Source organism: Gopherus evgoodei, chromosome 9, assembly GCF_007399415.2.
Source record: "Gopherus evgoodei ecotype Sinaloan lineage chromosome 9, rGopEvg1_v1.p, whole genome shotgun sequence".
Lineage (NCBI taxonomy): Eukaryota > Metazoa > Chordata > Testudines > Testudinidae > Gopherus > Gopherus evgoodei.
In genome coordinates this window covers 1777674-1804190 of record NC_044330.1, presented here as the reverse complement: position 1 = coordinate 1804190, position 26517 = coordinate 1777674, and the positions used below count along the sequence as shown (strand labels likewise).

At 47.5% G+C, this 26517-nt stretch overlaps 1 protein-coding gene across 3 annotated transcripts in view; it reads right to left on the bottom strand.

The window, feature by feature from the left end:
• Positions 1-8489: 8489 nt before the first annotated feature.
• The window catches only part of ATP13A3 (ATPase 13A3), a 138346-nt gene continuing 120318 nt past the window's right edge, over positions 8490-26517 (bottom strand). For 2 of the 3 annotated variants that reach the window (XM_030574798.1, XM_030574799.1), the window contains exons 30-33: positions 20182-20270; positions 19585-19665; positions 16856-16945; positions 10275-12990 (exon numbers count right to left, since the gene is read on the bottom strand). In XM_030574798.1, the coding sequence (XP_030430658.1) occupies positions 12793-12990; positions 16856-16945; positions 19585-19665; positions 20182-20270 (458 nt within the window). In that variant the 3' untranslated portion in view covers positions 10275-12792. Of the gene's footprint in view, positions 9959-10274; positions 12991-16855; positions 16946-19584; positions 19666-20181; positions 20271-26517 lie in introns of those variants that run through there. The other variant, XM_030574797.1, reaches the window with a different exon arrangement.

Below are 26517 nucleotides of genomic sequence, written 5' to 3'. Positions count from 1 at the left end.
CATATTTCACCATATGTAGGACCCAGAGATCTGAGGTTAACTGGGACCACGCCAGGAGGAAGTAGGAGAGACTGTTGGAGAAGGGAGGGAAAGGATCCTGGCCTGTAACTGGTATGCCGTCCTCGGGCGCACCTTTGAAAGTTGGACTTTGGTCCCACTGGTGGTTTTGACGACCTTGGTTTTGGCCCCCTTGGGGTCCTGACTGGCGTCTATGCCCACCTCGTCTGCGCCACCTGCCCAAGTCTTGTCTGTGTCTAGGCAAAAAGTATGGGCGGTGAGGCTGGGGACAGAAAGGCCTGCATTGAGTTACCGGCATATGCATACCTAGAAAACGCATTATGACCCTATTGTCCTTCAGGCTTTGCAGTCTAGGGTCAGTCTTTTCTGAAAAAAGACCTTTGCCATCAAATGGCAAGCCCTGGATGGTATACTGCAGCTCCGGTGGGAGGTTGGAAACCTGCAGCCATGAGATGTGTTTCATGGCAACGCCCGAGGCCAGAGTCCTGGCTGCTGAATCGGCTGCATCTAGCGAGGCCTGGAGGAAGGTTCTGCCCACCTTTTCCCTTCCTTCAAGAAGGCAGCGAACTCTTGGCAGGAGTCTTGAGGGAGTAGCTCCGTAAACGTACCCACCTCTGCCCAGGTGTTGTAATTATAGCGGCTGAGCAGGGCTTGTTGATTAGCCATCCAGAGCTGTAGGGCACCTGCCGAATACACTTTTCGGCCAAGCAGGTCCATTGCATAGCCTCTTTCGACTTCGGGGCTGGCGCCTGTTGGCCATGGCATTCCCTCTCATTCATGGATTGAACGACTAGTGAGCAGGGAGGATGGACATACAAATACTTGTACCCCCTAGAGGGTACCATGTATTTACGCTCGACTCCCCTGGCCGCAGGAGGGATAGAGGCTGGGGATTGCCATATAGTGTTGGCATTGGCTTGGATGTGTCATAAACAGATAGCTAAGGGTTAATGTTTCTTTCACCTGAAGCACCTGACCAGAGGACCAATCAGGAAACAGGATTTTTTTTCAACTCTGGGTGGAGGGAAGTTTGTGTCTGAGTCTTTGTCTGTCTGCCTGCTTTTCTCTCAGCTTTGAGAAGTGATTTCTGTTTTCTAATCTTCTGTTTCCAAGTTGTAAGGACAAAGAGATCAAATAGTGAGTTATATGATTTCTTTTCTTTGGTATTTACATGTCTATAGTTGCTGGAGTGCTTTGAATTGTATTCTTTTTGAATAAGGCTGTTTATTCAATATTCTTTTAAGCAATTGACCCTGTATTTGTCACCTTAATACAGAGAGACCATTTTTATGTATTTTTCGTTCTTTTTATATAAAGCTTTCTTTTTGAGACCTGTTGGAGTTTTTCTTTACTGGGAAATTGAGTCTGTACTCACCAGGGAATTGGTGGGAGGAAGAAGTCAGAGGGAGATCTGTGTGTGTTAGATTTATTCGCCTGACTTTGCATACCCTCTGGGTGAGGGGGGGAAAGAGAGATTAACTCTCGGTAATTCTGTTCTCCAGGACTGGAAAACGGGGAGGGGGGGAGTCCCTCTGTTTAGATTCACAGAGCTTGTGTCTGTGTCTCTCTCCAGGAACACCTGGGGGGGGGGGAGGGAAAAGGTTTATTTCCCTTTGTTGTGAGACTCAAGGGATTTGGGTCTTGGGGTCCCCAGGGAAGGTTTTTGTGGGGACCAGAGTGCCCCAAAACACTCTAATTTTTTGGGTGGTGGCAGCCGTACCAGGTCCAAGCTGGTAACTAAGCTTGGAGGTTTTCATGCTAACCCCCCATATTTTGGACGCTAAGGTCCAAATCTGGGAATAGGTTATGACAGGATGGTCCAGGTAAATGGTAGGGCCACTCTGGTGGGGGCATCCACCGACAGAATGCCCACTACCAGGTCCTCTATCTCTGGGACCTCCTCCACCTGGAGGTTCATATTGAGTGCTACCCTCCTGAGGAGATCCTGATGAGCTCTCAGGTTGATTGGAGGAGGGCCTGAGGATGATGTTCCTGCCACCGCCTCATCTGGAGTAGAGGAAGAGGAGATGCTGGGGATGAGCAGGTCCTGTGTGGCCTCTTGCTTGTGGGCCACCTCCTGCTCCAGTGGGACCAGGGAGACCGGTGGGTGGACTAGTGCTTCCTCTGTACTAGCCGGAGGGGGACAACTAGCTGTAGCCTCTGGCACTCGGTGCTCTGATGGGGCAGAGTGAGACGGAACTACTGGAGCACCTTGGGCCTGGTGGTACGCCCAAGGTGTCCAGAAGGACTACTGATGTGGGTCTTGGTCCTGGGTCTGGGCCTCCTGAAAGACTCCAGTGGGCACATCCGAATCGCAGTCCGGTGCACAATAGCTGTCCGAGTGGGACGACACTGAAGTGTGTCTGGATGGCCATGGAGGAGTGGAGAAGCCCTGGGCAGAGTTTCTATCTCTGGCGGACCTTGCTCTACTCGGCACCGGAGACTGGTACCGGGAGGCATACCAGAACCGGGGACGAGATCGGGACCTGCGACTGGAGCGGTGCCGGGAGGTCGACCGAGATCTCGAGGCTCGACGTCGGGAGCGACTACAGGAGTCACGGTGGCTGGAGCGGTGCCGGGAGCTGGAAAGGTGCCGAGAGTAGCGGGCCAGCGAAAGGGATGCCAACCGGTGCCGCGAGTGTGACTGGTACCGAGGAGAACGGTGCCGGGACTGTGAGCGGCGTCGGGAGCGCCGACCAGACCTGGAGCATCTGCGGGACCGTGATTGTGAACGGTGCCGCTCTGCTGTGCCGACAGAGGATGGTCTTATCAAGACATGCTTGCCGATAGACTGTATTACCCACACCGGTGGTGCCGGGGTCGAGGCAGCGTCGACTCTGTCAAGGCAATGAGATCCCTCGCCATTGAGAATGTCTCCGGCGTGGAGAGAACAGTAAGCTCAACCACGGCACATGCTGGGGAGCTGTCAGACACCGGATTCGGCGGCCCTCGCGGGACCGGAATCAACAGTGCCGAGGTTGTCGGTGCCACGGCAGGTGGCGGTGCCGGGCGATCCGACTTAGACGAGCTCTCTGGCTGCAGTGCAGGGGGCACGGAAGCAGCAGGAGTCTTAGGCTTAACCACGGCGTGTGCCGGGGAGCTGTCAGGCACCAGACTCAACAGCCCTTGTGGGACCAGAATCGACGGTGCCGACGTCGATGCCGTGCCAGGTGGCGGTGCCGGGCGATCCGACTTAGACGAGCTCTCTGGCTGCAGTGCAGGGGGCACGGAAGCAGCAGGAGTCTTAGGCTTAACCACGGCGTGTGCCGGGGAGCTGTCAGGCACCAGACTCAACAGCCCTTGTGGGACCAGAATCGACGGTGCCGACGTCGATGCCGTGGCAGGTGGTGGTGCCGGGCGATCCGACTTAGACGAGCTCTCTGGCTGCAGTGCAGGGGGCACGGAAGCAGCAGGAGTCTTAGGCTTTCTCGACCTCGGGGAGAGGGAGTGGTGCCGAGTCGACTTCGGTGCCGGCGACGGCCGGTGCCGAGAGGCGTTGGCAGTACCGACGAGGTCCGGTGCCGAGGTGCTTCTGCCCGTCGATTGACCAACGCCGAAGGCAGAGGGGTAAGAGCCGCCTCCATGAGGAGCTGCTTTAGCCGAACATCTCGCTCCTTTTTTGTTCTCGGCTTAAAAGCCTTGCAAATGTGACACTTATCTGTCAGGTGAGATTCCCCAAGGCACTTAAGGCAGGAGTTGTGTGGATCTCCTGTCAGCATCGGCTTATGACAGGCCGAGCACAGTTTGAAACCCAGTGAACCGGGCATGGGCCCCGACACCTGTTGCGGGGAAGGGGCTAATCCCCGAACCCCTCTTAAATATATACTAACTATGAACAATAAAAATTAACTATAACTATATAACTTTGAACTATATACACAACAAAATAACTAGAGAACTACGAGTAGCTAGGGAGGTGGAGGTCAGTGAAACCGCACTCCACTGTTCCAACGACTGATACGGGCGGTAAGAAGGAACTGAGGGGTGGCTGAGTCGGCAGGGCTATATATCCGGTGCCATAGCAGCGCCACTCCAGGGGGCACCCAGCCGACCCACCGAGTGTTGCTAGGGTAAAAATCTTCCAACAAACATGCACGCGGGGCGCACACACCTAACTGGAATGGATATGAGCAGTCACTCGAAGAACCACCAAGGGATAGCCCAGCGGTTGTGAGAGAAAGAAGATAGTCCAAAATAGGGGAATATCTGACAACTCAGGAGATGTTTCTGCTGTGCCCAGATGGAAAAATGCATCATTTGGCTGAATAGCATTTCCTAGTGGAACTGTTTCTGCTATTATTAAGGGTGGTTTGTCCAGCTTCTGATCAGGAATGTTCTAATGTTGATGCCCATCCAAAAATCCAAGCCAGGAGATGAAGCACTTTGAGGCTGGGATGCTTGATCCTGTGCTTCTCCTAGATCAAGAGATCAGGGAAGGACTGGCTGAGGAGTGGAGAATGAGATGACTGTTGTAGGAGATTTGGGAGCCAATAGGGGAAAACGAGGATGAATTGTACCCTGTTGTGACTTTGTAAGATCCAAGGTAGGAACGATAAGGGAGGAAAGACATCGCTCAGATGGTCTGATGAGGGGAGAAAGACAGCATCGCTCTGAAGGCATAGTCCAAGAGCATCTCTGGAGCAACGTATGTTGCACTTCTTGTTTGTTCAGCAAAACAGATCCTGACAGGGTCACCCACTGAACAAAAATGTTATTTATTATTGAATCATGCAACTCCCTCTGATGGAGACATACCTGCTGCGGGTGTCCATTAACACGTCCTGAGTTCCTGGAAAATAAGGTGCCAACAGGGTGCTTTGATTCCTGATGCACCACTTCCACAGGGTGACTGCTCCTACACATAGGGGGACTGATCTCACTCCTCTCTGGTTATTGATTTATGAGGCAGTTGTCAGGTTGTCTGACGTCATGAGGACATGGTGGGATAGGATGAATGGTAGAAACACCTTGCAAGCTTCTTGCAGTGCCTGGAGTTTCAGAAGGTTTATGTGCATCCTGGTCTCTTGGGACATCTAAGTACTGCACCATATGGTTGTCCATGTGGACTGCCCAGCTGAAGAGAGAGGGGTCTCTAATGATCATCTTGTCTGGCGAGATAATAGGAAGGGGACACCCACACATACCTGATGGGGATCCTTCCCCCACACCAAGGAAGATGTCACTCTGGATGGAATTATCACTAAGGTATTCATGCTGTGTCTGACTGGTGAATACACTCTCTAGAGCTACCCCTGAAGGCAATATAGGTGAAGTCTGGTGAATGGGATAACGTATGTCCATGAAGCCATTGGCTCCAGAAGGAAAAAAATAAGTTCTGACTGGAACTCAAAGGTTGCCTATAACCTGATCTAACCTGATCTATTAGCGTGCTCCTGGTGCAAAACCTGTGCCTTGGGAGATCAACTCTCGCCATGACTGAATCTAGCGTGGCCCCTATGAAGTCTATAGTCTGCATGGAGTGAGGACACTTTTCCAAGCCCCCACTGACTCCTCAGTAAGAAAGTCATTGAAGCATTGATGAGGTTGACTCATAGGCTTCCAGATATGTTTTGGCTACGAGAAGCCAACCATCAACATAAGGGAAAACAGTAAAGCTGTTCTGTCTGAAAAGAGCTGCTACTACAGAAAGATCTTGGTAAAGACCCTGGGGGCAGTGGTGAGGCCGAATGGGAGGACCCTGTATTGGAAGTGGTCAGGGCCCACCACGAATCTGAGAAAACACCTGTGGATGGAGTGAATATCCATGTGAAAGTACATGACATTCATATCAAGAGCTGTAAACCATATGTCTTTTTCCAGGGATAGGATATTGATGCCAGAGCCACCGTGTGAAATCTCATTTGGTGAATAAAGTGGTTGAGATTACAGAGATCGAGGATACGTCTCTGTCTCCAACTACCCAACTTTTTAGGGACTAGGAACTATGTAGAGTAAAAACTTTTTCCTTGGTGTTGAAGAGCTGCGCACTCTATTGTTCCTTGCTGGAAGAGAAATTCCTCGTGAGAATGGGGGCTTTGGAGAAGGTAGGTAAGTAAATTTGATTGCATAGCTGGGACAGATGATATCTAATACCCACTTGTCTGCTGTGACACTCCAGTTGTGGAACTGGAGTGCTAAACAATAGCCAAGGGGTACATGGGGATCATGTAGAGGTATCATAAATGGTTTGCACCTCTTGAGCTCCTGTCACTGTCACGGAGTCCCCGGGCGATGCTCTGGAACTGCTCCCCACCAAGCCAGGCAGAACTTTGGGGAGCCTGCTCTCCCTCAGAGCAGACTTGTTCAGGGCAAGAAGCTCACACGTCTTCATCTCCTGGGTCTCTCCTTGGAGCATTCAGCATCCTCGGCCCCTCCGGGTGCTTCCCACAGCGAGCCCCCCACAGCAGGGTCCTGGGGAAACCACAGGGTCCTGCACCCCCAGCTACTTCGCAGTCAGACGTTGACTCTCAGCCAGCCAGTAAAACAGAGGTTTATTCAATGACAGGAACAGGGTCTAAAACAGAGTTTGTAGGTACAGCGAACTGGACCCCTCGGCCGGGTCCATTCTGGGGGGCAGTGAGCCAGACCCCCATGTCTGCCCCCAGCCAGCTCCAGACTAACAACCCCCTCCAGCCCTTCCTCTCTGCTCCTTTCCGTTCCCGGGCCAGGAGATCACTGATCTCTTTGTCTCCAACACCTTCAGTTGGCACCTTTGCAGAGGAGGGGCCCAGGCCATCAGTTGCTAGGAGACAGAGTGCCAGGCATTTCGGTGCACTGGACATTTGCTCTGCAGCAATCAGACACCCTTATCCCAACACCTAGATACTTAAGAACTGCATAGGGGACACTGAGGCACCAACACAGTATTCAGAGAAAACATTAAGAACATTCCTAGTTCGTCACAGTCACAAAATATCTTTTTACTGGGGGATAAGAATGAGATGGTGCTGTAGGCCTGGCAGGTGCAGGAAAACGAGAGGTCCATACTCTTTGTCTCTTACCAGGAGGGTCAGAACACTGCTTGTGAAATAAGTATGGAAATGCCGGTCTAGGTTTGTAAGGCTGCCTGTGATACTTCCCTTTTAGGGCAGCTGTATATATTCCCACGGAGCAGAGGGTGGCCCCGGAGTCCTTTAAATTATGTAAGGACTCATGAAGGAACGCAAAGGCACATGCACAGGGCAACAAATACTACTTGCAAAAATTCTCTGACCCCCAGGGCATGAAGTGCATGCGTTCCCACAGTGGAATGCACATAGAAACCTGCATTCAAAGAGGCAAGACAGTTATGGTCAGTGTGGATGTGGTACACCAGAAAGAGTGGCGTATGTGCCTCAACAGCCCAGTAGAAGTCTGAGTAGAGTCAGAATTCTTTATTCCATCCTCTTCCCCCCCCCATCACGAATAAGGTACAGAAATACATGCCTAAGAGGAGCAGAATGTCTTGCTTATGTTATGTCACATGGCCAATACATAACTGAATATACAGGCTTCTGTAGTAGACCCAAAGGAACATCAGTCTCAGATTCATGCATGTATTTATTTTGAAATCCCCTGTACTTCTGCCAAAGTGTAAGGATCTGGGGAACAAGGTCCTCCGGTTCCAGCCACTTCTCCATCACAAGGCTTTGCTGCATCGTGGCAGCACCAGCAGGGAATGGGCACCTTTCTGCTCCAGACTTGGGCTAAGCAATCCAGGCTGGGCCCTTTTTACCTCCTTTCTGTGTCTCCCCAGTTGAATTCCCTTGCCTCCATGAACTGTCTGCAACAAAAACCTAAGTTAATAAGGATCTTCGTGAAAGCAAAAGGTTCATAAAATATTGTTTTGGTTCCAGGTTTGTATCTGGGTTTTTAAAAAACCTGTCAAGCTTTTGGGTGTTGGCTGGACCCCTCTCAAACACATTCTACCTTAACTTTTCTTAAACAAAGTTCTTTGTCCTAAAATATTTAAATGTATTTCTGTTCTGCAGTATGGAAAGGGTCTCAGCCTAACTCATGAAGTGATGTTTCCAGACTCAGAGCAGGACGGATATGGCAATGGCAGGAACAACATTATTTGCAGGCAGAAGACTGGCAAGAAATGAAAGTGTCACCATAGAAGAAATGCTATCAGCACACCACGCTGCAACCATGCAGCACTGGAAGATCTCAATAATGAAGCAGAAATGCATCACTATCCTTAGTAAAGTACAATTTACAGCCTCGACAGGGCCTTCATCAATCCATGATGCAAGACTACAGTCACTGTCATTGTTTCCAGATATTAATCTGGTGTGTGTATATGCGCACACATGCCCCTTACTCAGCAAGAGTGCATAGAGACGGGGCTGAGCTGAAGCCCACTGAAGCCAATGGGAGTCATTCTATCCATCTATTTCAATGGGCTCTGAATCGAGCCCTAAATGTGTGACAGGGGGAATTAGAGAAACATTTCTGAACACTAACAACAAAAGCTATGAAAGTACACGCTGTTCATTTACATTTTTATTTCAAATAGCTTCAATCGTAAAAATGATTTTACAAGGCTATTTACAATTGTAATGTACAGTTATGCATGCGTGCCTCTTTGACAACTGGGTACCATTCTAGAGCAGCATTACATGTTTTTAATATAAAGACGCAGTATCACTTCTGATTTAAACTAGCTTTTTAAAAATAAGAGGAAGGTGAGCTTCCAGAGAACGCTAAAATCACAAGCCTTCTATTTTTGTTTGTTTCAAGGAAGTCATCACCTAAACTAAAAGTAGTTTCTGGTTCAAAATTATCAAACAAGCTGCAATTGATTGAAAATAGCTGTAAAACCCTGAAGCTGTACTGTATAAAATTAACATATTCAGGACTCTAAAAATTGTCAGAAAACCACCCCTTTTTCCCTCAGACATACAAAAATCTAATTTTATAATTCAAAATTTCATGGGACAAATTCTAAAGCACTTACTAAATCCTGAATGTTGTGATGACCAAGGAAAATACTAAAAAATTTGCAGCATAAAAAAGCATCCTGTGTGTGTTTAATGTTAATATAATACATACATAATACAGTAGAGGATTATTTACCAAGATCAGATGAACTGGTTCAGCACAATTTTCATAAACACAGAAGAAATAAAATAAATAGAATAAAAACCTGTGACCATTTTAAAAATAAAAGTGCAATTGTACAAGTTCCCAATTTAAAGTTTACAAACGAATCTAAACAATCTTTGCTTTGTGGTTGGCTTCTCCACTTTGACTCAAGCATTATGTGCAGCCTATTTTACAGCAGACTTAGTTATATGATGTCTGAAATCTACAGTTACCACTAATTATATCTGAAGGGAAGGAGAACTTTAAAAACAACCCTGAGGGATAGACATGTTAAAGATTTGGTTATTTATTTAAAAATTTTTAAAAGTTACGTTTATTATTTAACAATTGCTTTCCTGGGTAGACCATTCCTTTACGTATGTGCATAAATAATATTTATATCAGTCATATTTACAAATCCTAACACAGTGAAGTAAGACATATACAGATTTAAATTTAGGTCTGTATACACTTAAATAATTTAATAAGAAATTCTGAATCAAACTCTTCAGTGTGAGGCTGAATTATATAACAGAAAGAAAAAAGACCATCAAGAGTATTTAGTAGGACCCACTACATAGTTCTGTTCATCTGAATTCATTAGCTTTCAAGAACAATTTACAAAAAGGTTTCTTTTAAGCACAAACTCTGAAGTCCAACATACTTCAACATATGAACTGAATTTGCTAATTTGGGGCCAGATCTAGTCTGCTAGCTTTCTGTACACCTGACAAACCACATCTTCCTTTCAAAGTGATACACAGGTAAATAGAGCTGAACCCTGCCCTGAGGTAAGAAGGTGCAATTCCCAGGGACTTCAGAAAGAGCTGCGCCTACTTCCATGGCTGTATTTGAACCCTCAGAAGTACAAAACCTTGTAAGAAAAAGAAAAATTTTAAAGATTTTTTCCCAAAAAAGACAGATGATCTGTTATTCTTAACAATAACGAACTGTTCTTGGTCAAAGACCCTAGCTGCTCACTCGTATGATGTCAAAAACATCCACTCAGTTTGGTGCCCAACTTGAAGAACATAGCACCGGACTCTCAGAGGTGCTGAGCACCCACAATTCCATCTGGAGTCAAAGAAACCTGCAGGTGCTCGGGACCAGTGAAAATCATGCTCTCGTTTTCACAAGCCATGCACCCAAAAGTAATGGACACACTTGACAATTTTGGCCCTAATTAAAAAAATTAGAATACTCTTTAAACAAACTCACTGCTCTACCAGTAGTTTACTCCTTATTATCTGGATATTTCTAATGGGCTGGTACATGGAATATTCTCATCACAAATGAAAGACTGACTTTAACATCTGACCGAGGACAGACAAATTAGCAGTTTGTGGGAAGAGCACTGAGCAATAGTACTTGAAAGATGCAGAGCATGTGCACATTTTTCTCTTCACTTTTGACTGAACACGCAAGTTAAAATGAATTAAACTAACTCAACCCCCCTGTAAGTTAACATTTAAACAACTATAGGATGTGGTCGTAAGTCACAGCTCCAAGGTCCAAGATGCATAGCTTCATGGAATCTTTCCACTAAAGTAAAATATTTTCTATAAAAGGGAGATATAAAGAATATTCACTCAGCTAGCAATAGCCTTTCCTCCCAAATTCCACACTAAAGAGATATTTAAAAGACTCAACAGCAGCAACATCATAACAGTGATCCAGTTTTTACACTCTTCTAAAGTTACAAATATTGTTTGAAGTTTAACAGAATAAAAGGCAGGAAAAGGACAATTCTGGTCTGCACTACTGATTAAAAGCTGGTAAATGCCTTCCCAAAATAAAACAGGAAGAGAACTGTCAGTTGCCATAGAGGATAGTACACCACAAGTGTACTATTAATTCATGAGGAGTAACTGCTAATCTTCACAGTCCTAGAGGACCCCTCCAAAGCATTTATGCCCCATTATTAATCCCAGCGTTGGCATGGCATGTTCAGCACCATCAAGGCGAGGAGGATATTACCACACACTGCCTTATATGAAAACACAAAGGAAATAGGCCTGAGCTGCAAAACTCCTCTTACTAAAGAATCCTAGAGAACGATATCCTCCCTAGATAACTGTAACGAGCTATCCCTGGGATTTTATGGAGGGGAACACTCCCTAGAGTGGAGCAATTGCCACAGTTTTCATTCAGTCCTACATACAGTCCTACAGGATTTTTAGTATAAGGGTCAGAGCTGGATTTCTGGTGTCCTCTCCCAAAGTTCAGAGTTACTTAGATCAGTCAATTTCATGGAGTTAAAAAAGGCAGTCCAACTTTTAGCATGTTTTATTCTTTCAAAAGAGCAATAGGAACTGACTGGAGGAGTTTTTCCTCAATGTTTTACTGTTTTTTTGGTTGCCAAAGGCTTTGGGTTTTTTACCCATTTTGATAGGCTTCTAAAACCCAACATTTTTGAAGTTGCTGCTGCTTACCGTCTCATATTTGCAATTTCATTTTCCAAGTGGCCTAGTACAATGCTCTCTGGCACCACCTCATGGTGAAACTGTGCACTGACACTTTAAGTACTCGACACCACTGGGTGGAAAAGGTGGTTGGTTTGTTTGTTTTTAAAAAAAGAAAGATCCAAGGCAGCCCAGTAATTTTATAAAAAGATCTGGACTTTGGCTCATCTGTTTCCATCTTAACATTCTTGCACACAACTACATGGTAATTAAAACACTGGCAGACCAATCCTTTGGTATTTATAAGCCCTTGTGCCCAGGATTAATATTTGCTAATGCTAAGGGCATGTGAAAACCATTTTCTGCCTCCTAGCACTAGTTCTGCCTTGCTGGTGCAAAGGTGTTAAAAATCACCCAAATGATACAAACAAAACCTGGTCTGATAACAGTAAGATCTAATCCCTTTGTTGGACAGAGTAAGAACGTATGGAGCCACCAGTCAGTTAAATGCAATAAAAGTAAGATGTAAGGGAAGAATTATTTGGAGTAGGTTCTTCAGCATCCCCCTTCTCAAAGACCCCAACAACCTGTCCTCTGTAGCCTATGACAATTCAGGATTAGCTGAAGAGGATGGTAAGAGGAGAGTGATGCGCTTCCTTCCTCCTCGTGACTGAGCACACAGCTTTTACTGCATTCCCAGTACTTGGAGGGTCAGACTTCAGGACTAGCTGCAAGTCCAAACTCTTACCTGTCCCACAGCTGGGAACGCTCTTGAACTATTAGGTAGGAACCTGGGTTTAGTCCATGTGAAATGGAGGGATACACTCTAAACTCCAGGATCATCTTACAGTCACAATGCTTTCTGATAAAAAGTGAAGAAGAAATAACTGACAACCCTTTCCATGTGGTTTCTATGGGTCTCTAGTACTGCTGTGAAAAGGCTGTGTCAAACAGCACACTGCGCTCACACTGCTGTTGGAACACAGGGTGGAACAATTACCACCAAATATTAACATTCCCCAAATACTCAACGGACCCTATTTAACCGCCCTGCAATTTAAACCTTTAAATACAGCTCACTTTGGACAAGTGAGGCTTTAAAATGTAGTAAAAAAATGTTTCTTCTAGCTCAGTGTTTTTTAATGTATAATTTGTACGATGTCCAGCTCTGAACTTTGTATTCAGAGACCAAATAACCGGAAATGTTTCTACTAGGAGAACGCTTAGCATGCTGCAATACTAAATAAAGCCATAAAATTACATAGCTCTGAATACTGCTAAAGAAACATACCACTGAGATTCATTGTTATGTTACAGTGATTATTGGATATGAACCATTTTCCTGGGTTGGATCTTTAGCTTCTGTAGTTGTTCTAGGTTTTGGTGGCCATTCTGGATCAACCAACAGTTCCTGAGCTAAGTGCATGTACTTGGCTTTTGGAATCTTCTTTCTGCAGCCAAACAGGGAGGAAAGGAAGCATCCTCTCCAGCGATCCAAAGGCTCCTGCAGACGGGACAGGGAAATGAACAGATATGAAAACTGGGCTGCTAAGAGCAAAATACTTTAAAACCACATCAGAAATTTTACAATGAGACATCAGAAACGAATCTGACTTTGGCCTGGTCTACACTATGCGTTTAAACCGATTTTAGCAGTGTTAAACTGATTTAATGGCGCACCCGTCCACACTATGAGGCCCTTTATATTGATATAAAGGGCTCTTTAAATCGGTTTCTGTACTCCTTCCCAACGAGAGGTGTAGCGCTGAAATTGGTATTACCATATCGGATTAGGGTTAGTGTGGCCGCAAATCAACGGTATTGGCCTCCGGGCGGTGTCCCACAGTGCACCATTGTGACTGCTCTGGACAGCAATCTGAACACTGATGGACTGGCCAGGTAAACAGGAAAAGCCCCGCAAACTTTTGAATTACATTTCCTGTTTGCCCAGCGTGGAGCTCTGATCAACACGGGTGGCAATGCAGTCCCAAATCCAAAAAGAGCTCCAGCATGGACCGTACGGGAGATACTGGATCTGATCACTGTATGGGGAGACAAATCTGTTCGACCAGAGCTCCGTTACAGAAGACGAAATGCCAAAGCGTTTGAAAAAAATCTCCAGGCTACACAGTGCTGCGTGACAAGCGTAACAGAAAGCCAAAGAATCAAATGGACGCTCATGGAGGGAAGGAGGGGGTACTGAGGACTCCAGCTATCCCACAGTCCACAGCAGTCTCCGAAAAATATTTACATTCTTGGCTGAGCTCCCAGTGCCTATAGGTTCAAACACATTGTCCGGCGTGGTTCAGGGAATAGCTCGTCAATTTACTCCCTCCCTCCCCCCACATGAAAGAGAAGGGAAATAAATCGTTTCTTGACTTCTTCCAATGTCACCCTATGTCTACTGAATGCTGCTGGTAGACGCGATGCTGCGGCAGTGAAGAGCAGTATCCGCTCCCCTCCTCTCCCCCCCCGGTGGCAGATGGTGCAGTTGGACTGGTAGCCGTCCTTGTCATCAGCCCGTGAGTGCTCCTGGCTGGCCTCAGGTAAGGCTGGCCGGGGGCGCCTGGGTAAAAATAGGAATGATTCCTGGTCATTCCCAGTAGATGGTACAAAACGGCTGGTAACCGTCCTCATCATAGCAACTGGGGGCTGAGCTCCATCAGCCCCCCTCCCTTTCCTGTGTAAAGAAAAGATTCTGTCCTGCCTGGACTATCATAGCAGCGGGATGCTGGGCTCCTCTCCCCTGCACCGCTTAATGTCCTGCCTGGACTATCATAGCACCGGGAGGCTGCCTCCCCCTCATTTTATCTCACTATAACAAGTCATTGTTTCTTATTCCTGCATTCTTTATTACTTCATGACACAAATGGGGGGGACACTGCCACGGTAGCCCAGGAAGGTTGGGGGAGGAGGGAAGCAACGGGTGGGGTTGTTGCAGGGGCACCCCCCATAAATGGCATGCAGCTCATCATTTCTGTGGGATCTGACATGGAGCGGCTGTGCTCTCTGATACACTGATTCTCTAGTACACTTGCCCCACATTCTAGGCAGGACTAACTCTATTTTTAGAAACCATAAAGGAGGGATTGACTCAGGGAGTCATTCCCATTTTTGCCTTTGCGCCCCCGGCTGACCTCAGCCAGGGGCACCCGTGATAGCAGCAGACAGCACAGAAGGACAGATAACAGTCATCTCATCGCCAATTTATAATGGCAGCAGACAGTACAGAACGACTGGTAACCGTCTCTGCTATCATGCAAAAGCAAACAAATGCTGCTGTGTAGCGCTGCAGTAACGCCTCTGTCAGCAGCATCCAGTACACACATGGTGACAGTAAAAAAAAAAAAGCTGAACGGGCTCCATGGTTGCCGTGCTATGGCATCTGCCAGGGCAATCCAGGGAAAAAGGGCACGAAATGATTGTCTGCCGTTGTTTTCCTGGAGGAAGGAATGACTGACGACATTTACCCAGAACCACCCGCGACAATGATTTTTGCCCCATCAGGCACTGAGATCTCAACCCAGAATTCCAAGGGGTGGGGGAGACTGCAGGAACTATGGGATAGCTACAGAATAGCTACCCACAGTGCAACGCTCCGGAAATCGATGCTAGCCTCGGGCCATGGATGCACACCGTCCAATTGATATGCTTAGTGTGGCCGCGTGCACTTGACTTTATACAATCTGTTTTACAAAACCGGTTTATGTAAAATCGGACTAATCCCGTAGCATAGACGTACTCTTTCATTATGAATTGTTTTAGTTTCTGATTCAGAAATTGTTGTCATTATACAGGATCAAGACAGTGTGGTGCAGAGTCTATATATAGGATCGCCTACCCCCTCTTCTGCATTGTGGCAGCAATGAGATTTTAAAAGGTACAAATGTGAGGAGAAAATAAGATTCGGTATCACAGTATCTAGGTCTCATGCACCAGCAATCATTTTCATGTACATTTCAAAGTGTTCCTGGTACAGCCTATAACTGTACTGGTTCAGAGGAACTAGTCAACTCCCAAAGTAAATTATTGAGAAGTAATGGCCTTAAAACATTTTTTGTGATGTAACTGTGTCTGTCTGATGCCCAAGTTTTGTGAAAAAATGTCTAAATATTTTACACATATACACGTTTGTTCAATGGTATTCAACCAACAATAAGCAGTAAGCAATTTAAACTAACCATGCCTATCTGACCGTGTGTGCTATTAAAAAGTATGCAAAGCAGTGAAATAGAAGTAATCTGCTAGTCTGTCGGAATAAATCACTCCGTGTTTATTTATTTTTAAAGTCTTCCTCACTCCCCGCATACTAAATAGGCAATACATGAACCTTAGAAATTTTACTCCACTAACTGGAATAAATAGACAAACACACTGCTATCATTCTCAAAATATTTGGTTCCTCCCATTTCTCAGTCTACTGTGTTTACTGGGTATGACTGCCATTTTGGTGGATATAAGTGATTGCTCTTATGCGTCGTGGCTTAGATTTTCCCCTGTGCCCAATGCTAGCACGAGCCCTAGGCATCACAACAGTTCTTAAAATCGGGCTCAATTCTGACTGAAGCAACGGCTGGGCCTTGTGCAGGCTCTCTGCCCAGAGGCAGACAAACACTATAAGGTGTTAAAGGTAATAACCAAGCCAACAGTGTTTTACTACATTGCATTTTCCATAGACAGTAGCCTCGGGGTGGTACCAAACGCAGTTTGCTGACTATCTCTTGAGGTGGAAGAGCTGCCAACACCGTCACCTTCTACAGCAGCTTAAAAAGTAGTAGTAATTTACTATGTCTATCATTTTGTTTCCTGTTGTTTGTATGTACCATAAATTACTGGTCTCACACCTTTTTCCCCAACACCAACACCTTTTGAAGTCAATTTAATTCATTTCATTGGGAGCTGGCTCAAACCCACAGTTAAGAACCCTGATTTCATGAGAATCAAAACATTTCTAGTCCCACTCTACTGATCTGCTGACATGCAGACTACTATTACGTATCTGGAATGAACATTGGTGACACTGAATGCATTAGTCTCTAAAATTCTAAGTGTGTCATTTTGGAGTGAGAAAACAAGTCAATGGAAAAATTAGAGAGGTCTCACACTGTTTCTCAAGTCCTGTAAGTGAAACTAAACATCTTAATGTACACTTACCTGCTTAGGACATGTTTACAATAATATTTAAAGATGCTTCTGTTAAATTCCCTTTTAATTGTAAAGTTACAGAAATATGATAAGACACTTTTTAAAAACAGGTTTATACAGGCAGAAAACAAACACACCCATATACCGCTACGAAATGCATGGTAAAAAACTAAACTAATCTGCATACAGTTGAATGATTGACAGCAAAAATACTGGTCTCCAACCTGAGGTGGCTGGGGTATGGTGAGGCGATATTCTCCTTGTTTGTCTCGACTGAACACAACCTTCCAAAGGATCATGTCAAGGAGGATATTCTGTGAGACATTGCAGTGAGTGGGAAGAATTAAAAAGACTAATGATCATTTGTTGTTAGTGTGCACATAAAAATAAAATCTGAAACAGTGATGTAGGCATAATTAACTCAGTGCAGAACTAAACTCAGCTTTCATTTGACAACATTTTTATTAGTATTTAAGAGAGAAACCATCATCAGTATTTAAGTGCTTAAATAAGGGTTTTAAGAGCTTTACATTAATTGCAATAAGTATGACAACTGCATTTACACAAATAGGATTTTTTTTTTAAACAACAAGTTTTGACACTACTATTTTAAGAATCTCCAGTAAGCACTGAAAGTTCTAAGGAAGCTTTGAATTAAGATTCTTTTCTCAAATCATGTTCTGCATTGTGATTAGTCTGATATTTTGGGTATTTATTTAGCAGTGTTGATCATAGTCCAAAGTTAGTTAATAGGTGAACCAGAGCAGCAAACTGGTCAGGGTTTCCGAGGGCACAGATGAGGATGCTGTGCTCAAAGGCGGAGGGACTTGGTGAGCTGTTCATCTGGTCTGTCTGTTCTCTAGGAAGGTTGCGTGGCTGGTCTGTGGAACCCTGACCAGGTTAGGTGAGACAGGTCTGTCTATGTTGCAGCGAGGGCAGTGTGGCTGCAACCCTGTGGTCTTTGAACAGCTCCAGGGTTAGAAGTGTCCGAGAGGTTAACCCTGCCCTGTTAAAGCGGGGTAGAGCTGAGCAGTGAAGATTAGTATGTAGTCAGTTGCCAGGTGAACTCCTGAGGTAGGCAAATAAGAGTGGCAAGCTGGTGAGTTTTGGAGGGAGTCTGGCTCTTTCTGTTGGAGGTGTAGCTCTACTCCAGGTAGCAAATATGGACAAGAGAACAACTGTGTCCTGCCTCAGACATGCTATGCTTACGTTTCTGTCAGAAGACCAACTAGATCTCTGGTGCATGAATGTAAGCTGGTGGCCATACTACAGGAGAAAATGTGTGGTCTGGAAGCACAAGTTTCAACACTTTTTTGACAGCACATTTGGAAATCATTACCACAGACATGACAAGGGGAGGAGTCTGTGAAAGGAGAACTGGAGAGAACAGAAACCAAAGAAATGGGCTGATGATTCAGGACAAAGAGCAGAAATTCAACCCAGCTAAAAGTACTCATTCAGTATCAGGTACTCAATGAAGCAACTGTAGAGGAACCTGTTTCCAGAGGAAGAGAAGAGAAAGCTAAAAGGGACATCCCTCATGGGCATCCTTGCGTTATGAAGCAAACAGCTACAAAGGCAGGTTTTTCACCTGTCTCAAGAAGGCAAACAATCCTCATCAGTGACTCCAAATGAAGAGTGGACACTGAATTTAGTAAAGAACACAAGGAGAGCAGGATGGTGTGCTGTCAACCCAGTGCGAAAATATGAAATGAAGTGCAAGAAGGGTGGGGTTATTAAATCTTCTGACAAGTCTCCATTGGTTCCAATACTATGGCATCTCACAGATTACGGAAAACTTCTGGGATCTTGGAGGGGAGCTGAAGAGAAGGAACGTCCAAGTTATCTTCTTGGAGAGCCTTCCAGTCCCAAAAGCAAGGGAAGGCATAAAATATTGGACATGAACCATAGACAGAGCAACGGGCGTGAAGCCGAAGGTTCGGATTTGTGGTGGACTAGGCCATATTCCAGTGAGAGACAGGGCTATATGAATGCAACCAGCATGCATCTCACAGGCAGCTCATCATCTTGCTCAGACACTCACTAGCTGGGGCCAATGAGGCAGACAGGGTATTAATCCAACAACCCAAAGGGCAGACGCTAAGGGGGAAAATGCGGTATTAATTCAAACTCCGTGTGTCATGAACTGAACTGATATGAAATCTAAAGAATGTAGGGGTCTTAGTGGACAAACAAGATGATGCAGAAAAGAGCCACAAAGATGATTCAAGAAAACGCTTTACAATGAGATATTTAAAGAGCACAATCTGTTTAGTTAATCAAAAAGAAGAGAGGTGACTATTACAGTGTGTAAACACCTTCGGGGAGGGGAGAGTGGGAATACCAGGTATGAAAGGACTTTACTCTAGTAGTGAATGGCAAGACAAGAGCCAATGGCTGGAAACGGAACCCAGAACAGTACAAAGTAGAAGTTAGAGACACATTTTTAACAGAGGATGATTAACCATTGAAACAAATTATCGATGGAAGTGGGGGATTCTTCATCTCTTGATCTCTTCAAATCAAGACTGAAGCTGTTCTGGAAGATATGTCTGAGTCAAATTCAATTTACTGGGTGAAATTTAATGTGATATACAGGTCAGACTAGAGGATCTAATGGTCCCTTATGCTGTTAATAGTTATGATCCCTATCACATAAGGACAGTGACACACACTAAAAAAACAAGAGTCAGAAGTCTGTGTTCAACATAGTTCACTGCTGCTGTACATTACATTGAATTAAAAAACGATGCTTAACTCAATTATTCACCGTATTTCTTATTATATTAATTATCTGTATTATGAAACTTTAAGCTTTGTGGCCTTAACCTTGCCTGAAAATATATTCGAAGTACAGACATAACCGTACTCCATCAGCATTTTATACAGGATGTACTTGTAGCCCAGGAAAAGGCTACATGGAAAAGGCCACTTGTTAATCTGAGCTACTTACCTCTACCAGGACGGATACAATTGCATTGATGATGATGATGATGAGAATTGTTATACGCCACTGATATGGTACACAAACTAGCTGCAAGACAAAGTTGTCACAGGTGAACAATGTCCACTACATGCATTGAATAGTTACACACAAAAAAATGTGTACATATGAAATAAAGCAAATTTGAAACAATCTTGGTTGTAAACCTTGAATTTTAACTCCTATTTTATTACTTAAACACGACTCTTTGTGAGAGGGCAAATCATGCTTATCTGCAGAGTGCATTCGGTAGTATCACTCTCATTCTACAGTATCTTGCTGAGAAATTGTTAAGGGTTTTAAACACATGCTGCTTCTGCATTCGTTAGAGCTAAAGGGATTTTTTTTTTAAATAAAAATTTAAAAATGGTGAAACTAAATTTATATTTGGTTCTCACTTAACTCTATAGATATATGCCAGAGTTTCACTAAGCTTGTCTTCTGGTAAAATTTGAACTCTAGCTTTCAAAGGGTCAATCCAGTCAATGGGAACTTCAGACTGGAAGAGAAGCCAGCTAACTTATTTTAGGAGGTATGAAGTTTATGTACCTGCTTGTTGAATCTTACCTCAAGAACCCTGTCAATGGATTCAACTGGACACAACATGATGAATAATGTGAAGATATAAATAACTATCACAGATATAACAAACAGAACTGTAAAAAGAAAAAGAGAAATACAACATTAAACATACTGTCACGCTTCGTGTTTGCATATATATCTATTACAATAACCCCTGAATAACAGTTCACAACATGTATTTTGCATTGGTAGACCATATACAAGTACATATTACATGAAACAGTCTTGGATTTCTCTCCTGTAAAATTATACCGCAATGCTTTTATTGTATATGCAAAAAAGCCACCTTAAACATCTGGTTAATTCTCATTAACTTATGAAAACAATGTAGCTTATGTGACACTTAACTTACAAGAAGGCTTCCCCTTTCACAACAACAGAATATACATCTCAAAGCACACTGCAGTGGTGGATATAATCCTCATTTCACGTTAGTACGCATGCACATATGTGTATATCTGTGTGTGTGCATGCGTATGTGTGTGTATATATATATATATTTTCCTCCATTAATCTTCTAAAACAAATATATACCATACATATAATTTCAGATAAATACAAAATGACTAAATTACAGGAGTTCAAATCAACCACTGCCCTAGCAACAAAAAGTTGCAGATTTTAGATTACCCTTTTTTGCACTCCCAAGAAATGACCATTTTTAAAAAGTAAGTTTTGAGGCCCATAATACAGACCAGAATCTTTCAGAATTCTGAAAAACATTAAAGCAACTGAATCTAAATCTAAAAAATCTGCATGTGAGATTTCTAAATACACAAAACTATCTTAAGGATATTAGCAAGCAGATTTAGTGTATGCACCAAGCACACAGATTTAAGAAGGTACAAATGTTATTATCCCGTGTCTTAAACAAAACAGCAGTGGAATGCAGGAGTATTCTGCTACCAAAATCATTGAGTCAATAGAGAAACTTCATTCAATATAGTGGTAATGACTGTATTTAGGTGGTTTTCCCAGAGAGTGCTTACCATTTAAATTTCATGCATCTTACTTTGGAAAAAAAAGTTAAAATTTGTAGAATGTGAGAATTTCTGCATTAACCTTCCCAAATTCCCAGAGGAAATCTTGACTATTCTACAATACTGCCCCGTCTCTTTTCACCTGAGAAACTATCCCCTCCTTCTTCTCTTCGGGAAACCCCACATTCTTGCAGCAGCAAATAAGACGGTTACTCACCTTTGTAACTGTTGTTCTTCGAGATGTGTTGCTCACATCCATTCCAGTTAGGTGTGCGCGCCGCGCGTGCACGTTCGTCGGAAACTTTTTACCCTAGCAACTCCAGTGGGCCGGCAGGTCGCCCCCTGGAGTGGCGCCGCCATGGCGCCCAATATATATCCCTGCCGGCCCGCCCGCTCCTCAGTTCCTTCTTGCCGGCGACTCCGACAGTGGGGAAGGAGGGCGGGTGTGGAATGGATGTGAGCAACACATCTCGAAGAACAACAGTTACAAAGGTGAGTAACCGTCTTTTCTTCTTCGAGTGATTGCTCACATCCATTCCAGTTAGGTGACTCCCAAGCCATACCTAGGCGGTGGGGTCGGAGTGAGAAGTCGCGGCATGGAGCACTGCAGTTCCGAAGGCCGCATCCTCTCTCGACTGCTGGACCAGGGCGTAGTGGGAAGCAAAGGTGTGGACCGATGACCAGGTCGCTGCCCGACAGATTTCCTGGATGGGCACACGGGCCAGGAAAGCCAGCGACGACGCCTGCGCCCTGGTAGAATGCGCAGTCACACGGCCCGTAGGGACATGGGCCAAGTCATAACAGGTCCTGATACAGGACGTAACCCACGAGGATAACCTCTGGGAGGAGATAGGAAGCCCTTTCATACGGTCCGCTACCGCCACGAAAAGCTGGGGGGAATTGCGGAAGGGTTTGGTCCTCTCTATGTAGAACGCGAGAGCTCTACGGACATCCAGCGAGTGGAGCTGCTGCTCCCTGCCTGAGGAGTGAGGTTTTGGGAAAAAAACCGGGAGGAAAATCTCTTGGTTGACGTGGAAGGCTGAGACCACCTTGGGTAGAAAGGCAGGGTGTGGTCTAAGCTGCACCTTGTCTTTGTGGAAGACCGTGTATGGGGGGTCCACCACAAGGGCTCGGAGTTCCGACACCCGTCTAGCTGAGGTGATAGCTACTAGAAAGGCAGCCTTCCAAGAGAGGTAAAGCAGGGAGCAAGTAGCTAACGGCTCAAAGGGGGGCCCCATGAGCCGGGACAACACCAGGTTAAGATCCCAGGTTGGAGCAGGGGGACGGACGTTAGGGAATAACCGTTCCAGCCCCTTAAGGAATCTCGACACCGTCGGGTGAGAAAAAACGGAGCGACCGTCCGCACCCGGGTGAAAGGTGGAGATAGCTGCCAGATGGACTCGCAACGACGATAAGGCCAGACCATGTTCTTTGAGGGACCAAACATAATCTAAGATTTCGGATACCGAAACTTCCATAGGGCGGAGATTTCTCTCTACGCACCAACAGGAGAAGCGTTTCCATTTTGCCGAATATGTGGCTCTTGTGGATGGTTTCCTGCTGCTCAAGAGCACCTCTCTCACAGGCGTGGAGCAGCGCAGCTCGGAACCAGTTAGCCACGCAGGAGCCACGCCGCTAGGTGCAGCGACTGCAGGTCTGGGTGACAGAGGGACCCGTGGTCCTGGGTAATCAGGTCCGGATGAAGGGGCAGGGGAACTGGGTCGGCTACGGCCAAGTCTAGCAGCATGGTGTACCAGTGCTGTCTGGGCCATGCCGGGGCCACCATGATCACACGAGCCCTGTCTCTGCGCACCTTCAGGAGGACCTTGTGAACCAGAGGGAACGGAGGAAACGCATAGTACAGGTGGGTCGACCACTGGATGAGGAAGGCATCCGCTATCGACCCCGGCTCCCTGCCCTGAAAGGAGCAGAACGCTTGGCACTTCCTGTTCCCCTTGGACGCAAAGAGGTCCACCCGGGGATAACCCCACCTCCGGAAAATGGAGAGAGCGACGTCCGGTCGAAGGGACCACTCGTGTGACAGGAAGGATCTGCTCAATCGATCCGCCAGCGTGTTCCGTACTCCGGGAAGGAAGGAAGCCCTGAGGTGAATGGAGTGGGCTACGCAAAAGTCCCAGAGTCGTATCGCCTCGAGGCACAGGGAGGAGGACCTGGTGCCGCCCTGCTTGTTGATATAATACATGGTCGTCGTGTTGTCCGTGAACACGGCTACACAACGACCCTGAAGCTGATGACAAAACGTTTGGCAAGCAAGGCGGACCGCTCTCAACTCCCTCATGTTGATATGTAGCCCCACCTCCTCCTGGGACCATAGGCCCTGCGTCCGCAGGGTCCCTAGGTGGGCCCCCCAGCCTAGATCTGAGGCATCCGTTGTCAGGGATACCGAGGGCTGAGACGGGTGAAAGGGAAGACCCGCACACAATACGGACTGGTCCACCCACCAGCCGAGGGAATCTAAGACCTTCTGGGGGACTGTGATTAACATGTCTAGCGGTTGCCTTGGTCTGTAATGACTGATAAGCCACAGCTGGAGAGGCCTCATGCGGAGCCGAGCGTAGTCGGTCACAAAAGTGCACGCCGCCATGTGGCCTAACAGGGTTAGACATGTCCTCACTGACGTCAACGGGGCTGACCGCAAGCGTTGAACGATCGCCGCCATGGTCTGGAACCGCTGCCGAGGCAGCGAGGCCCTGCCCACAGTGGCGTCCAGGACGGCCCCGATAAATTCCACCTTCTGAGTGGGCCTCAGGGTGGACTTGTCTGTGTTTATCAAGAGGCCCAGACTCGCAAACATGCCGGTGATCACGCGGACATGGCTGTACACCTGCTGTTCCGACGTGCCCCGAATCAACCAATCGTCCAGATAAGGGAACACGTGGACACGGTTGCGCCGAAGATGCGCCACGACAACTGCCATGCATTTTGTAAACACCCTCGGGGCCGTGGACAGGCCAAACGGGAGGACCGCAAATTGATAATGACGAGCCCCCACAACGAAGCGGAGGAAGCGTCTGTGGCGTGGCCAAATGGCAACGTGGAAATACGCGTCCTGCATGTCGAGGGCGGCGTACCAGTCTCCCGGATCCAGGGATGGAATGATGGTCCCCAGGGATACCATGCGGAACTTCAACTTCACGAGGTATTTGTTGAGTTCTCGCAGGTCGAGGATAGGCCTGAGGCCCCCCTTGGCCTTGGGGATCAGAAAATAGCGGGAATAAAACCCCTTGCCTTTCTCGTTTTCGGGAACCGCCTCTATAGCTCCTTTGCTGAGGAGCGTCCGCACCTCCTGCCGAAGGAATTGCTCGTGAGAGGGGTCCCTGAAGAGGGACGAGGAAGGAGGGCGGGAAGGAGGGAACGAAACAAACTGCAGGCGGTACCCCGTCTGCACCACGCTCAAGACCCAGCGGTCCGATGTTATTTGGGACCACGCCGGGAGGAAAAATGAAAGGCGGTTGGAAAACGGAGGGGAAGGATCCGTAGGGGAAACTGTTACTGCGCCCTCGAGCGCACCTTCAAAATGAAGGCTTAGGACCAGGCGGGGGTTTTGAGGAGCCTTGGTTCTGCCCCCCTTGGTTCCCCGACTGCCTGCGCCTCCCGTTCCTGCCGCGGCGCCTGTAAGGGTCCTGCCGCTGGCGGAACTGGGAAAACGGCCGACGGTGCTGCTGTTGCTGCGGCCTAAAGGGTCTACGCTGTGTCACGGGGGTGTGCATCCCGAGGGACCGCGCAATGACCCGGTTGTCCTTTAAACTCTTAAGTCTGGGGTCTGTCTTATCGGAAAACAGGCCCTGGCCTTCGAAAGGAAGGTCCTGTATCGTGTGCTGGAGCTCTGGCGGAAGGCCGGAAACCTGCAGCCAGGAGATGCGACGCATCGTAACTCCTGACGCGAGGGTACGGGCAGCCGAGTCCGCAGCGTCCAAGGAGGCTTGCAAGGCCGTGCGCGCGACCTTCTTGCCTTCGTCCAAGATGGCCGTGAACTCTTGGCGAGCATCCTGTGGCAGCAGCTCCTTAAATTTGTCCACTGCCACCCAGGAGTTAAAGGCGTATCTGCTCAGCAGGGCCTGTTGGTTAGAGACCCTGAGCTGCAGCGCCCCAGCCGAATACACCTTACGGCCAAGGAGGTCCATCCGCCTGGCTTCTCTGGACTTGGGGGCCGGAGCCTCCTGGCCGTGACGCTCCCTATCGTTCACCGATTGCACTACCAGTGAACCGGGAGTCGGGTGAACATGTAAATATTCGTACCCCTTAGAAGGGGCCATGTACTTCCTCTCGACTCCTTTCGCTGTCGGAGGGATGGAGGCCGGGGACTGCCAGATAGTATTGGCATTGGCCTGAATGGTCCGTATAAAGGGCAGGGCGACCCTGGTGGGAGCATCGGAAGAGAGGATGGTAACAATTGGGTCCTCTATCTCCGAGACCTCCTCTGCCTGCAGACTCAGGTTTTGAGCCAATCGCCTGAGGAGGTCCTGGTGCGCCCTGAGATCCAGCGGGGGGGGACTGTTGGAGGAGGTACCCGCCACCGCCTCATCCGGGGAGGAGGATGATGAGACCCCAGGCACAATAGTGTCCAACTGAGGGTCTTCCTCAGCCCTCGCCTCTGTCTCCGGAGCCGCAGCGGAGTCCTGCTGTTTGGACCCTTCGTCCCCTTCCGGGGAGGGAGGGGGGCGAGACAAAGAGGCTTCAGGGGCCCTACGCTCCGCAGTCGCCGGCCTAGCAGGGAGCTGCTGGGGGCCCTGGGCCTGATGGTACGCCCAGGGTGTCCAGAATCCCCACTGTGGGGGGCCTTGGTCCTGCAGCGGCGGATCAGCAAACAGCGCCGCCTGCCGGTCGGTGCCCAGCGCATAGCCGCTGTCCGTCTGGGAGGACACGGACGGCTGCCTGGAGGGCCACGGCGGGGCCGACCCTGGATGGTACGGGTCTGCGCGGGCCGGCACGGAGGATCGTCTCGGTGCCGGGGACCGGTGCCGGGAGTCATAACGGTGCCGGGATCGGGACCGGGATCTGTCACGGTGCCGGGCGCTGCTTCGGGACCGGGATCTGTCACGGTGCCGGGCGCTGCTTCGGGACCGGGATCTGTCACAGTGCCGGGCGCCGCTTCGGTGCCGGGACCTACTACCAGCTCGGTGCCGGGAGATCGACCGGGACCTGCCACCAGCTCGGTGCCGGGAGGTCGAGCGAGATCGGGACCGGGACCTGCCACCAGCTCGGTGCCGGGAGGTCGACCGGTGCGGCGAGTAGCGTCGGGACCTGCTCCTGGAGTCGCGGTGCCGGTGTCGACTGGAGCCTGACCGCGACCGTCTCGATGCCGACCGGTGCCGCGAGT